The following is a 15,829-nucleotide window of genomic DNA, read 5'->3' as shown; positions in this document are numbered from 1 at the left end:
GTCCAAAGACATGCATGGTAGGTTGATTGGCATCTCTGGAAAATTGTCTGTAGTGTGTGAGTGAATGAGAGTGTGTGTGTGTGTGTGTGTGTGTGTGCTCTGCGATGGGTTGGCACGTCCAGGGTGTATCCTGCCTTGATGCCCGATGACGCCTGAGAGAGACACAGGCTCCCCGGGACCTTTGAATAAGTGGTAGAAAATGAATGAATGAATGTATACAGATTATCTGATACCTTTTGGTTTGTTTGCAAAAATGTAACAGGTTTGAGAAATATCTTGGATATCAGGTGAAATAAGACATTTAATGCAACCAAAATCTTACAAATAATTAAAAGGACTCAAGAGCTGACTCGTGAGAATCTCGAATCATTTGCCAATGTGTGCCGATATTTATTGCTTTTATTACCTGTTTCCTTCCTGTGCCCTATGTAAACTTCTTTACCTCAAAGTTGTCGCTGTGTGTTTGTCGTCTGCAGCGCCGTGTTTTCGTGGACTAACCTGCTGGTGGTGGTGGTGGAGCTGGAAGGCTTGGAGCAGGAGGCTCTGGATCTCGTTCCGCTCGTCACCAACGTGGTTCTGGAGGAGCATTACCTGATCGTGGGTGTGGTGGTGGTGGTGGACCCTGGCGTCATTCCTATCAACTCTCGCGGTGAGAAGCAGCGCATGCACCTGCGTGATGGCTTCCTCGCCGATCAGCTCGACCCCATTTACGTGGCCTACAACATGTGAAACCAGGAAGTGAGAAAGTGAGACAGGACGACGTTTTTTCCTTCTGCACATCTTGATGATGAGTGAACATGATGGAACTATGCAGCGTGTGTGTGTGTGTGTTTTCCTCTAAGGAAGACTGTTGCCTCTGAAACAGTGTCTCCCCATTTCAACTGACTGACATTTTGGGTTTGTTGTTATTTCAAATATCAGGTTCAAGGAATATTACAATATATACAAATGTCCTTTCAGGTTAAATGTAATTAACTTTTTTTGCACTGGATTTATGATGCTAATGTAGTTATAAATAATGGAAGTCTGTCTCACCTAAAACCATGCCTAAATTGTTTTGTCATAGTGATTGGCTTATAATAAATAGTGAAATTTAAACTACTTCTACATTACCTCTACAGTACCTTCATATTTTTGGAAACAGGTATTTTTGGAAAAAGGGTTGAATGTTACTCATCTGCACTTATTATTTTATTATTTTATTTCCATTCTTCCAAGATGGCCACCACCTGTAATGTTACAGGATGCATCTCGAACAGCTCTATAGCTCCCTAGCTGGAGAATCAGTACATCAGGTAAACAAATTCAGCCACTGGTGAAGTCTCTGGCTCACTAGAACGCTGATGACACTTGTGACATTCTAATTTCCTCATCAGTTACTGCGAAAACTTAAAATAATTAAGTTTTGTATGTCATGTAAATTTGTTAGCTTAATCACACAAATTTTTTTGTCATGACACTTCAGGCAGGATCACAGACTAGCTAGTAAAAGTTGATTGATTGACTCAAATAAACATGAAATAAAGTTAAAAATCAAAATTTAAGTATCATTTTAGAGCTACAACAATAACAGACTATTACATTTGTAGACGAAATTGACTGAAAGTTTATCCTCCTTTTTTTTTTGTCTATTTTTTTTTTCAATATGAGATGCTTCAGAATATATGACTGAACAATGTCTAGTAAGGGAACATTGGGAGCTGTGATGAATTATGGGATTTTTTTAGGGGTGAAAAGATTATCCAGTTACTGAGAAATACAGTACTAAGTCATCGTGTAACGGAAGAGAATGTTGTTGCTTAGTTACGCACTGTAAACAAACTCCTTGTAGCTTTTTACTTCTCTTCATTCATTAATCCTTATTTAATCCATTATATATAAGTGAATTTCCATTCCCTCGATTTTATTCCAGATTTAATTTAAACTTCCCTAAAACGTGACTTAGCAACATACGGTCACAAAAGTACTCCATCAGGCAAGGAGTTGTGTGCAATATTAGCTAAAAAAATGTGATCCACATTTAGAAAATCTACCAGAAATATTATCCCATCTAGGTACCTTAGGAATTCTCATTTCGACACGCTGTGATCTTGGATACGCTAACTATAATATCATATAGTATTTATTAAACATAGTAACGAAGTTCTGTTATTCAGTGAGTATTTGTGTTCCTATGTGTTGTCTTTTAGGCCTAAATGTCTCTTACCAGCTTCATAATAGTAACAACGGGAGATTAATTTTCCGTCACACACATGACTTGACCAAAAAAAAAAACAACAATGGATGTGGTTTGTGGATGTTAGATAATAATTTGTGGTGAGACAAACCTTCTGTTATTGTTATCTACATGAGCATCATATGTCTAGCAGGAAAAAAAAAACTAAAGAGACTTTGGATACCCAACATATCTTGGCTGGCTGGCTTTGATTTGATTTTTAAAAACAACAATGAGGAGTATATATAACTCATACAACACAACACAGCCCAGCCATTACTGCTGATCTTCATATTCAATCCCAAATCAGCACTTTACTCCATCTCTCACTCAGAGACTTTCTGTGTTTTTTTTTTGCGGACCGAGCGAGCACAAATGGAGAAGTCCGCTCTCATCTCAGCTTCCTGATCAAAGTAAAACAAAACAGTTTCATCATATCCCAGCAGACTGACATGCTTCAAAATCTACAAGAGATTTTACAGACTACCGAAAGTGCAATATGAAAGATAAGAGCTGATCTGATATATTGGTGTATGTACCGCAATTATTATTATGTGGGTTTGATGCTCAGGATTGCAGTTTTTCTCTTTTGCTTACACACAGTGTCACTGCTTTAAAATACCTCAACACTAATTAGGCTAGACACCTAGCACAACAAGACCCAGGCTGTGTTATTAACCACAACATATCAGGTGAATTAATTTGCTTATTATGAATAAGCGGCAGCTATTTTTCAGGTGCTGACGCAATTAGGCTACTGTTTGCGGAATATCATGGCTAACTAGCATGTTAGCTTTAGTAGCATGCTAATCACACAGGTCCTTAAGGTTACCTCTGTCTGTTCATTTGAACCGCATCAGGTTTATGAAAACGCCATGTTTGTCAAATCTTTTATGGAACTTTGCTCCATAATATGTGGTGATGCCCTCTAATCTGTCCTAAAATATATCTGTTTTTTCAGTGGCAGTGAATGTTGTAGCTTTAATCTTGTGTTCAGTGTGAAGTTGTTTGCAGTTCATGATTCCAGGAGTTTTAGGAATAAGAAATTATTGTCACTCATGGGTTAGACTCTGTCTATAAGGTTTATTGTACTTATATTATATTAATGTAAGTATTGCTGATTAAATATTAAATGGATTTTCCATGAGTAAAAAAAGTCTAGAACATTCCTGAAATAATATAATAAAGCTTTCTTTTCTTTCAAATCTCCTAAGTTTTAAAGATTTAGCTCTAAAATTACTAAATTATTATTTTTTTTAGAAGTGATATTTTACTAAACAATTATATAAATATATAAAGGAAGGAAGAAAAAAGTCTGTAAGTGAAATCTGGCACCAAAACATTCTTTCTTTCTTTCTTTCTTTCTTTCTTTCTTTCTTTCTTTCTTTCTTTCTTTCTATCTTTTAACCTTTATATTCATTCCGTACATTTCCCTAAAATATATAAAAAAAATAAGGAATCTTGAATTGACTGTCTGTAAGAGTGGATGTGGATGTGGATGATGCTACACATGTCAGGGTTAATAACACAGTCCTGTGTGTGCATTTGAGAAAAACTGTAAAGAACTGCATATAATATCACCATCATTAAGCTGATGCTTATACTGTACATGCAAAAGACTTCAACAAAACAAAAATGCAACAGCAAACCAGAAAACTCAAGATTAGTGGTGTAAATCAGATACAAAACTTATATTCAACACTGGAAACTGTGGTGTCTTGATCAGGAAAATATAAGCAATGTGTGAAAGAAGTACACAATAATGTGCCGGTGTATGTGTGATGGATTCGGACGCAAAAGAACATGCAACCAACACAAAAACTGTGCATTATTCTCAGACTACTGTGACTCCGAGTGATGTGGCTGAAGCATTGAGCTTTACATTATTCTCCTGTTAGCCAGTTGTGCTCTCAGAGACATGTAACTCTTTATAGCTCTGGTTGAGTTTTTAAATCCTGGAAACGCCATTACTGAATATATGAACCTTCCATCCGCTGTGGTGATTTTTTTATCCTGGACTGAATCAGCAAGGAAAAGCCTGAATGCTGAGAGACTGCAGCATGCGTGCTTAGTGTTTTCACCTATTTTCAGCTAGTTTATAGTATCAGTGCTGGTGTATTGTACAGATATTCAGCACACTCTAATGTTTCTGTCCACAAACCTCTCGCTGACTTAACGTCCCAGGAAACCAAAGTGCTTTCTACACCATTACCTTAAAGTTTTAAGGGAATCTTTCAGTTCCTGTCTGCAGCTAACTGCAGCCATGGATGCTTTTCCTGTACTAATACAACAGAAAAACAACATTCTAATTCAGTTCATGATCAAAAGAAAGAATTTATTCAGAAAAGTATATGCTGGTTTCCTCACATAATATAAGCAGTATATTATGATGAATAAACTATATCAAATTGAGAGCCTTTAATCAAACAAAATAATCCAGTAAAGAGAAATTCGTTCTTTTTAACAGCCTGGCTTTCTTTAGGCGAGTTTTTCAGCATTTGCATAATCAACAGGTTGACTGAATATCTAACATAATAATAATAATTATAATAAAGGCATTAGTAGATTAATTTAGCCTCCAAGTCTAAACCTCCTCTGACTCTGTCTCTCAGACTGACATGTGGTCTAGCCAATCAGCATCGAGCATGCGATGATCAACAGTCTCGCTTATGTGGTGCGTTTTCAAGGTTGTTGCAGTGTTGTTGCAGTGTTTTCTGGTTTGCTGTTAGTTCTTTGGTTTGTTGTTATGTTTCAAACAGCATCAACATAAAGGTTACTCGTTCTTCATCCGGCATCTTGACATGAGCCTTAAATATTTCCTGTTACCCGTAGACACATTTCATACCTTGTATTTTTTTCTTAATCATTCCTATCAGGGTTGCAGTGTGAATCATATTTAAGATATTATTACCGTTATCTCCATTATACGTATCTATACGTCATCATGTCAGGCTCTTTGTTTCATTGGTAAGTGTGTAACTGAGTTTTTGTATCGAAACAGCAGATTTATACATGTCTTAAATTTTCTGCTTGAGCTTCATGACCATTCATGACCTAAACTCGCATGCATCACACATGAAAATGAATGTACTGGGGTGACATTTTCCAAAGTGACTTATGTACTGTGCTTTACTGATACAGAAGCTAATTTTTAATCCACACCCACCCTTTTTTCCAGAACATCAGAACGAATGAGCAGAAACAGCAGAGTAACTTCAGGAAAAAACAAAAATCTTGAGTACAGGTGTAAAGGGCTTCGTTTCAGTGCTTGTTTTTGAGTGTAAGAATAGTCGCTTGTATTTTTCAGATCCATTAGTCGCTGTATAATAAAAAAAAGGCCAGCATTGTAAAGAGGATGCTTATTTCCATGGCTGTATTCTGTATTTTTTTTTTTCTTCTTTTTTTTTGTGAGCTGTGTCAGGCAGTAAGCCTGCTGTAATTATGTACAGAATTTGTGTAAGTTATTACTGAGATCCTAGAACATGGTAGGAATAGAATAAGCCTCAGAGCTAACCAAAATTTCACCATTTCTTCACCAAACATCAGCAATGTATATGTATGCTGTTTTTGTTCTGTTACACAACACTGGGAGGATGCAGGGACTGTTTTTGTTTCCAGGATTACAAAGCACATGTGGTTTCCTCAGTGTCAAACCTGTTAACGAATGTTCTGAGCAATCAGCTGACATGGCTTTTTGTCCTATGTTAACATGATTTTTTTCTTAATAAACAACTTGCTTTTAATGGATTCTGATTCATCTGTCTTTGTTGGTGAGTAAAACATTCACACAGGGGACGTAAGGCATATTGAAACACAAAAGGATTATTAAGTATGCCATACGTCATGATTGTATCATATAAACAACTTGATTTTAATAGAGTCAGATAAATCTGTCTTCTTTGGTATGTAAATTGTTCACAAAGGGATTGTAAAGACTTACCAATGCACAGAACTCTCCACTAACATGCCATTTGTAATGATTGTATCACATAAAGTAGCGCAGTATAAACCTACATCATTTTATTTTCACCATTTCAGCAGAAATCACAACAAAACTTGTTAATGTCAACTTTATCTCCATTTGTATTCTAGAAAACATTAACCCCACAAAACGGGTTGAGCTAAATTGCATGTATGGAACAGACGATACATTCACACACACACACACACACACACACACACACACACACACACACACACACACACACACACACACACACACACACACACACACACCTTTTATTAAAGAAACTTTCTAATCTTAATAATAGAAAGGTAATCTGTAATACTATATGGAGATTGTTTTCTTACTAGTTATTTTTGTGAAGTAAAACCAAGTATTATTATATTATTAGTATAACAATATTATTATTTTTTACTATTATTATACTATGGTATTATTGACTAGATCCATTAGAAACTCTCTAAGGAATTTGTAGGTTAAAGAATATATTACTTCTGAGTCAAAGTTTTTTTTAATGAGATTTCCTTTAATGATTTTCAACTTTACTGCTGAAGTCAATGTCCAGCCTTCTCTCCATTTCAATCTAAGCAGCTGTCTGAATATTTAATGCTACAAAATATTCAAATTTTTTCATCTGATACTTCAGTCATATAATATCCCCAAATTTTCCTGTAAAAACCTTAATATTTCATTTCCTATAGTGCTCTTCCACACCATCAATGCTACACAAGTGGACAAAATTGTTGGTACCCTTCGGGTCAATGAAAGAAAAAAAAAATTCTATGAAATGTTAACCAATGAAAGTCAGACATTGTTTTTCAACCATGCTTCAATGGAATTATTTAAAAAAAAAAAAAACTCCTGGAACAGGCCTGGATAAAAAATGATGGTACCCCTAACTTAATATTTTGTTGCACAACCTTCTGACTTCTGCACCTCTCAGCAGGTATTTTGGCCCACTCCTCATGAGCAAACTGCTCCAGTTGTTTCCGGTTTGAAGGGTGTCTTTTCCAGACAGCATGTTTCAGCTCCTTCCAAAGATGCCCAATAGGATTGAGGTCAGGGCTCATAGAAGGCCACTTTAGAATAGTCCAATGTTTTCCTCTTAGCCATTCTTGGGTGTTTTAGCGTGACCTGCGATTGAGACCAAGCTTTCTGACACTGGCCAGCACATTTCTCTCTAGAATCCCTTGATAGTCTTCAGATTTCATTGTACCCGGCACAGATTCAAGACACCGTGTGCCAGATGCAGCAAAGCAGCCCCAGAACATAACAGAGCCTCCTCCATGTTTCACAGTAGGGACAGTGTTCTTTTCTTGATATGCTTCATTTTTCCATCTGTGAACATAGAGCTGATGTGCCTTGGCAAAAAGTTCCATTTTTATCTCATCTGTCCATAGGACATTCTCCCAGAAGCTTTGTAGCTTGTCAACATGTAGTTTGGCATATTCCAGTCTAGCTTTTTTATGATTTGTGTCCTCCTTGGTCGTCTCCCATGTAGTCCACTTTGGCTCAAACAATGACGGATGGTGTGATCTGACACTGATGTTCCTTGAGCATGAAGTTCACCTTGGATCACTTTAGAAGTCTTTCTGGGCTCTTTTGTTACCATTCGGATTATCTGTCTCTGATTTGTCATCAATTTTCCTCCTGCGGCCACGTCCAGGGAGGTTGGCTACATTCCCATGGATCTTAAAATTCTGAATAATATGTGCAACTGTAGTCACAGGAACATCTAGCTGCTTGGAGATGGTCTTATAGCCTTTACCTTTATCATGCTTGTCTATAATTTTCTTTCTAATCTCCTGAGACAGGGGGCACGGTGGCTTAGTGGTTAGCACGTTTGCCTCACACCTCCAGGGTCGGGGTTCGATTCCCGCCTCCACCTTGTGTGTGTGGAGTTTGCATGTTCTCCCCGTGCCTCGGGGGTTTCCTCCGGGTACTCCGGTTTCCTCCCCCGGTCCAAAGACATGCATGGTAGGTTGATTGGCATCTCTGGAAAATTGTCCCTAGTGTGTGATTGCGTGAGTGAATGAGAGTGTGTGTGTACCCTGCGATGGGTTGGCACTCCGTCCAGGGTGTATCCTGCCTTGATGCCCAATGACGCCTGAGATAGGCACAGGCTCCCCGTGACCCGAGGTAGTTCGGATAAGCGGTAGAAGATGAATGAATGAATGAATGAATGAATCTCCTGAGACAACTCTTTCCTTCGCTTCCTCTGGTCCATGTTGAGTGTAGTACACACCATGTCACCAGACAACACGGTGGCAACCTGGAGCCCTATATATAGGCCCTGATGCTAATTAGTGGGCACACCTTGAATTAACATGCCCCTTTGGTCACATTATTTTCAGTCTTTTCTAGAAGTACCATCATTGCCTAGGCCTGTTCCATGAGTTTATTTTTTAAAATAATTCCGTTGAAGCATGGTTGAAACGCAATGTCTGACATTCATTGGTTAACATTCATTCATTCATTCATCTTCTACCGCTTATCCGAACTACCTCGGGTCACGGGGAGCCTGTGCCTATCTCAGGTGTCATTGGGCATCAAGGCAGGATACACCCTGGACGGGGTGCCAACACATTGCAGGGCACACACTCTCATTTACTCACGCAATCACACACTACGGACAATTTTCCAGAGATGCCAATCAACCTACCATGCATGTAGGACTGGGGGAGGACCGGGACCGGGGGTGGAAACCAGAGTCACCCCCAAGGCAGGGGAGAACATCCAAACTCCACACATACAAGGTGGAGGCGGGAATCGAACCCTGACCCTGGAGGTGTGAGGCGAACGTGCTAACCACTAAGTCACCGTGCCATACACCGTACAATAAACAATAATGTTTATGTGACAAAATAAAGGCTTCAGTTCTGTCTTTCAGGTGATGACACCGCATGTTGCAATACACAGTTCTAAGAAATCTGAACTACTCAGAAACCGTATTCCTCCTAACTGTGTACTGTACATTTGTTTTTGCATGAATTTTCTTGGAAGCTATTTCACATTAAAGATAAAAAAATCACAGAAACCAAGAATTTTAACAGGCGTGTATAGACATTAGAAGTTATTAGAAGCAGGCAAGAATCTTTTTATTGTCATTTCAACCATATACAGTATAGCTGTTGCAATACACAGTGAACTGAGACAACATTTCTCCAGGACCATGATGCTACATAGAACAAAGACACAGCTGAGGACTTAGTAAGTTAGTCCTGGCCACAAAAAAGCGCATCTGTGCAACCTGGTGCAAACAGTGCAGGACAAAAGACAGTGCAAACAAAAAATACAAGACAATACACACAAGACAATACACAAAAACAGCGCCGACCAGTGTAAATACTGTATGTTCAAACAATATTACGTCTGCGGAAATACTGGAATGAACACATTAGTATTATAGCAGCAGTTACATGAGGTATTGTAAAGTATTGTGCAAAACAGCAATCGACTGAAATGTGAAAGACAGCATGTGCAAAGAGCAAAAACGGTGTGCAAAACAGCATGTAAACAGTTTAATATGATGGTTCTGTAGACATAGATGTAAATTGGAAGAGTGTGTATTTGGTGTGGATCATTTCAGTCCATACAGTTGATTGTGTGTGTGTGGGTGTGGGTGTGTGCGTGTGTGTACATGTCTGAATTGTACTCGTAAAGTTCATGACTCCAGTTTAACCACAGGTTTCATGCCTGGCAGTTTCTTAGTTCTCACATGAAATAACTGTTTGTTGCCATGAATAAGAAGAACTTTTTATTTGACGGTGCACAATTACAACAAATCTGTTAAATAATTTAAAGATAACATTAATGTCCTGTAATAAAACAAGAGAAAAAAAAGAGCCTGCAAGTGACAGCATTTAAGGTTAATAGTCTACAGTTTACATTCTGTAGTTGCTTTTCTCTGTACACACACATTTGTATAAGTAAGAAAGTGAAAGCATATATATAGACATATAGATATATAAAGCAGGGGAGTTCAAAAGAAAAGAACCCAGAAAAGATCAGTGTGGTTGCAGGTTTTCATTCTAACAAGCCACACCCGAGTCTTGTGAAAGCCCAGATAAGATGGAATCAAATGTGGCTCCTTCCTGAAATGAATAAACACCTGGACCACACCGGCTCTTTGTGGATAAGTTTGGACAACCCTGACATAAAGTGTCTTAAGAATGGTGTTATGATCCACGAACAAAGTATCAGAAACAGTGTCCGTAAACATTCAGTGCATCAATTAAACCAGACTCTGCATTTGAATTCAGTTAAGTTCCTCCAACTGATGTCATCATGGTGGTGGTGGTGGTGAGCTCTGTCTGAAACATTGGTCCAAAACCTTACCTTGAGATCTGATCAGCATAAAGATGATAGAATACAGTATGAGTTACTTCATTTTTATCTACAATGTACAATTCCGTGAGACATGGGAATGACTGGGGAGGTGGTGGAGCCATCCAGGAAGAGACCACTCCCATCAGGAAAGAAATGTTTTATCGTAGATGATCAGAGGGTGATCAGTAAGCAGAACTTTATATGCATTTGCAGTGGTGTTTCCTACTTAGGGGACCAAAAACATCATAGCAACATAAATAAATTCCCCAAACCATAACAAAGTTGACTAATCAGACCAGATCCCTTTTTTCAGCATCAGTGTAGACCTCTGTATTTTTTGTGTTTGTAATGTGGGGTTTAAACACCGGGACCCTGCTGTATCCCTCTCTTTGTAGCTGTCGACGGACCGTTCTTGTGGACACGGTCTGATCACGCTTTGCGTTGATATTTTCCGTCACCTGAATAACCGTCGCTGTTTTGTTTTTCTCCACATAGCGCACAAGAGCGCGAGCGTCACGCTCACTGAATCTGCGCTTTCGCCCGCAATTGCCAGCTCTGTTTACTGAGGTCTTTCCCACAGACCTGAAGGCAGATGTCACTTTAGTCACCGTTCCTATAGACACACAAGCCAGCTGAGCGATCTTTGTGACTGAAGCTCCTGCCATCCGTGCCCCAATGATGAACCCTCTTTCAAAGTCACTGAGATCTTTTCCTCTTACCATGATTATCCAAAACTGAGGTCATGTGGGTCTTCTCAGCATTTTTATACATGACGGAAAATGGTAGGATGATGAATTTACACTGCGCTTCAAACATCTGCAGTTAGCTTTTCCATTCATTTGTTCAGGTTTGTCCTTTAATTTTAATTTAATATTTATACTTTTGACAGTACATTCAAGTAATACAGAATCTTATATAGCAAATAATAAAGTCTACACCATCATGTAGTTTCTGATTAACATCTTGTAAGCATTTCTTCTGAAAGAGAATCAGCTCCCATCATCATATGAAGGTCTAGTGCCAGTTAAGTCATCCACACCATCGTCCTGAGAAGAAGAAAGAAAAAGATTCAACCCCAGTCACACACAGAGATTTCAGTGCTTAAGGATAATTTATATTAACAGCCATCTACTTTTGGTGATCTTTCTTAATCATAAGAAAACATAAACATAAAAACATACCAAGAATATTGCATATCTCTCTCTCTCTCATATATATGTGTGTGTGTGTGTGTGTGTGTGTGTGTGTGTGTGTGTGTATGTATAAAATATACATCTAGCCAGCTAAGGTTTATTGAGGTTAAGGTTTATTTCATATTGGATCATTTTTCTCAATAAATAAATCTGACCACTATAGTGTTTTTCACATCATTTGTTTAATTGGGTTCTTTTAATCTAGGTTTAGGACCAGCTGAAGATCTGATCACATTTCTAGTCAAAGACAAACAATTGTAAAGAGTTTGTAAAGAACTTTGATTTGTGTGTGTATGTGTGTGTCTGTGTATATGTGTGTATGTCTGTCTGTCTGTGTGTGTGCGCGTGTCTGTATGTGTGTCTGTATGTTTGTGTCTCTGTATGTGTGTGTATGCGTGTTTGTCTATATGTGTGTATGTGTCTCTGTATATGTGTGTATGCGTGTGTGTCAGTATGTGTGTGTATGTGTCTCTGTATATGCGTGTGTCTGTATGTTTGTGTATGTGTCTCTGTATATGTGTGTGTGTGTCTGTGTATATGTGTGTATGCGTGTGTCTGTATGTGTGTGTATATGTCTCTGTATATCTGTGTATGCGTGTGTGTGTCTCTGTATGTGTGTATGTTTGTATGTGTGTGTGTGTGTCTGTGTGTGTATGTGTGTGTACATGATACTGTCATAATACTAATACTTTAAAAAAAATAATACTGTGGTATTGTTGCATATTTTGTTGCATTACATGTAAAGGTTCAAGCACAAAAAAGTAATGTGTATGTATATCTTCAACACATTTCCCTGTTCATTTTGTTTATTTTATATTTTTTGTTATAAAACCATGTAATATTTATGTATCTTTGTGGTTTGTAGTCGCTAGGTAATTTGCATCCTAGTCCTTCTGCGTCACAAGTAAGTGTTTCTGCTGCAGTCTTAATGTATATAATACTCCATACAGCCTACATAGTGAATAGTGAACAAGTGAATAAGGAGCATTATGAGACACAGCATCTGTCTCTGTTTCATACACAGACCGTCATATTACACCATCTAACGCTAATCAATCAATATTCTTTTCTTAAATAACATATTGCTGTTTATAATATAACTCAGTCATCCCCTCGGTCTACAGTACTAACACATATATACAGTAGCATCTAAAATAAGTGTTTGAAATAACACTAAAAGCCCATTTTTAATTAAGAACAGAAAATATACCTACATTTCAGCAGAATCTCCAGGGAGCTGAACGCTTGGTGACATCATCAAAGCGCGCCAGACATTTCAAAATAAAACAAACAAAAGCTAAAACGAAAGTAAAAGCAAAATAAGACCCCATCTATGCAAAATGCACATATATCATAGCATATTATAATGTATGCTAATGTTAAGGTTAAAACGTCATGGCTTGGTAAAAAGAGTTTAGTGGATTCCAATTATTTATTTATTTTATTTTTTTTTCATAAGAGACATTGTTACAGTACTGAACACAAAACATATATTTAGAGAAATATGAGGTTGGATCCGTAATGAGCTTGAGATGACACAAAACCTAGAGAGAAATCAGCAGGGAATCAGTTCAATACAACAAATACTGCTCTGAGATCTACTGTTTACTGAAGAAGCTGAGCAGGTTCTGTAGTCAAGGGTGTTGAAAGGACATTTAATATAAAGCATGTCATGTTCCTGTATTGTGATAGTGTCAGCAATCAACAGTAGCAACCAAGCAGAAAGGTTCTTTAGTGTTTTTCAATGCTAGGTCAATCAGGTCAGTTTATTTGAGAGTTTGAGTTACTTGACCCCCAACCAGGAAGGTAATTTGTTATTATCTTAGCAAGAGGATTCTGTGTCATGTTACACATGCACTCATAACAGTCCTTCTAGGGTTTTATAACATTTGTTTCCCCTAATTGCTGTGTCCAAAAAGAATATACTATTCTATAATGTATGATATACTGTATAATATACTGTGCACTATACTATGCCATACTATACTATACTATACTATACTATAGTGTACTGTACTGTACTGTACTGTACATACAATTTTATAAAATGCAGCAGTGCAATTTATAAAATCATGCCGATATAAGCCAGCAGCTTTGGGCAATGTCCACGCCATCAAAATGAGAAATAAAATACAACCTTGACTCTGGTATGATTGTCGGTGCCAGTTAGCTGGTTTGGCATTTCTATTACTGATCAATCTTTTGGAATTTGCACAAACCATAAAGACAAAGTTTACTCAGAATGGTGCAATAAAGAAAAAAATGAGCAGATGAACCAGAAAAACATGGTTTTGATGAATCTTGCTGATCAGGCCACCATTTACCTTTTCAGTATTTGTACCCACTACAGGAGGCACATGGTTGGTAATAACGTACAATTATATGACTGTCCAATTGAGTAAAGGTTAGCAAGCTTCATCCTTGGATTCAAACTCACTACCTTTCGATCAGAAGTCTAACACCTTAACCACTGATCGACCAATAACCAAACAAACATTCCTGCCACAACTACTTGAGTACTAGTAATAACCATGTGCATGCCTTAAAGGGCACAAGTTACCGTCTTCTAATGGTTACTTCCAGCATGATAATGCAGCATGTCTCAAAGTAAAGGTCACCTCAATGTGGTTTTATGAACATAACGATGGGTTCAGTGGTGTTCCCTGTCAGTGGATCTGAATCCAGTATGACACCTTTGGGATGTGATAGAACGGGAGATTCAAAGCATGAAGGTGGACTTGAAAAATTTAAGGAATTTTGTGATGCAATCATATCAACATGGGCCAAAATCTTAAAGAAGATTCCTAATAAAGTGCTCAGTGAGTTTTTACTATAAATACTATACTATACTATACTATACTATATTATACTATAGTTATTAAAAAGGTTGTACCTCCAGAACACATGTTAGGCATGATAATAGTAAAACTAGCTAAATAGATACACTGTTGACACATTTATTCATTCATTCATTTTCTACCGCTTATCCGAACTACCTCGGGTCACGGGGAGCCTGTGCCTATCTCAGGCGTCATCGGGCATCAAGGCAGGATACACCCTGGACGGAGTGCCAACCCATCGCAGGGCACACACACACTCTCATTCACTCACGCAATCACACATTACGGACAATTTTCCAGAGATGCCAATCAACCTACCGTGCATGTCTTTGGACCAGGGGAGGAAACCGGAGTACCCGGAAGAAACCCAGAGGCACGGAGAGAACATGCAAACTCCACACACAAGGCAGAGGCGGGAATTGAACCCCCAACCCTGGAGGTGTGAGGCAAACGTGCTAACCACTAAGCCACTGTGCCCCCCTACTGTTGACGCATATTTCCTGAAACGATCCTTTTTTTTATAACATGTCTATTCACTATAGAAATGTGCTCACTACTCATTAGTGTGTAACATTATTACACACACCAATTTATCGTTGAAGGAACTGCTCTTTGTTGATGCCACTGTTTTATAGCCCTATTAGAGTTTCAGCTTATCAGAAAATCATTCTGTTTGCTCGTCTCCCTACTGTCACTTTGACCTTCTCAGAAGCTAATAAAATTATATAACTTTCTCAAACAGGAAGTAGGAAAGGAATTCAAGGATGCTCAGCATACTTGCTCCTGGGCATTAAAAACATAATTTCTACCACAGGCAAAGAATGGAGTCAGGAATCATAGACACAAATATGCAAAGCTGTTAAAACACTGTAGTCTGTCTAGGTTTAGTGGGCAGCCTACATCTTCGAAAAATGCCAGCAGAAACACCTAAAAAAATGTTAACTCACTACTCTCATACTTTTCATACTACTTTTTGGAGCTGTTGGGAAATGTACAAAAATGTAATAATCACGGCCAGTTCAGCTAATTGCATTTTCAGCCATAAGGTGTTCTGTTCTTAGTACCATTACAATGTTTCGGCAAAAAGAACTGGCTTTGGAAGCATTTATGAAGAAAGACAGGATGGTTGGTTGGGAAAGAAGAGTGGAAAAAGAGGTATAATTATATATTGATAAAGATCTACCAAAAATAAATGATATTGAAAAAAACAGCAGCATGCCTAATTTGTTCTTGTTTAAGTAAATGTACGTTTTTCGAAGAGCATTAGCTGGAACTGTAAAGATTTAAT

At 38.0% G+C, this 15,829-nt stretch overlaps 1 protein-coding gene and 1 long non-coding RNA gene across 4 annotated transcripts in view; one reads left to right on the top strand and one right to left on the bottom strand.

Annotated features, from left to right (window-relative positions):
• Positions 1–5,958, top strand: part of dip2a (disco-interacting protein 2 homolog A) — a 131,678-nt gene extending 125,720 nt beyond the window's left edge. For all 3 annotated transcript variants that reach the window (XM_060876995.1, XM_060876994.1, XM_060876993.1), the window contains one exon: positions 477–5,958. In XM_060876995.1, the coding sequence (XP_060732978.1) occupies positions 477–729 (253 nt within the window). In that variant the 3' untranslated portion in view covers positions 730–5,958. The remainder of the gene's footprint in view (positions 1–476) is intronic.
• Positions 5,959–9,923: 3,965 nt separating this feature from the next.
• Positions 9,924–13,000, bottom strand: LOC132850723 (uncharacterized). The gene is made up of 2 exons (XR_009648996.1): positions 12,916–13,000; positions 9,924–11,554 (listed from the first exon to the last, which is right to left on the bottom strand). It is a non-coding gene; the product is annotated as an uncharacterized LOC132850723 (long non-coding RNA).
• Positions 13,001–15,829: the final 2,829 nt, after the last annotated feature.

Source organism: Tachysurus vachellii, chromosome 8 (assembly GCF_030014155.1).
Source record: "Tachysurus vachellii isolate PV-2020 chromosome 8, HZAU_Pvac_v1, whole genome shotgun sequence".
NCBI classification, from domain to species: domain Eukaryota; kingdom Metazoa; phylum Chordata; class Actinopteri; order Siluriformes; family Bagridae; genus Tachysurus; species Tachysurus vachellii.
The sequence above is the reverse complement of the archived record's forward strand: the minus strand, read 5'-3'. Positions and strand labels throughout refer to the sequence as shown.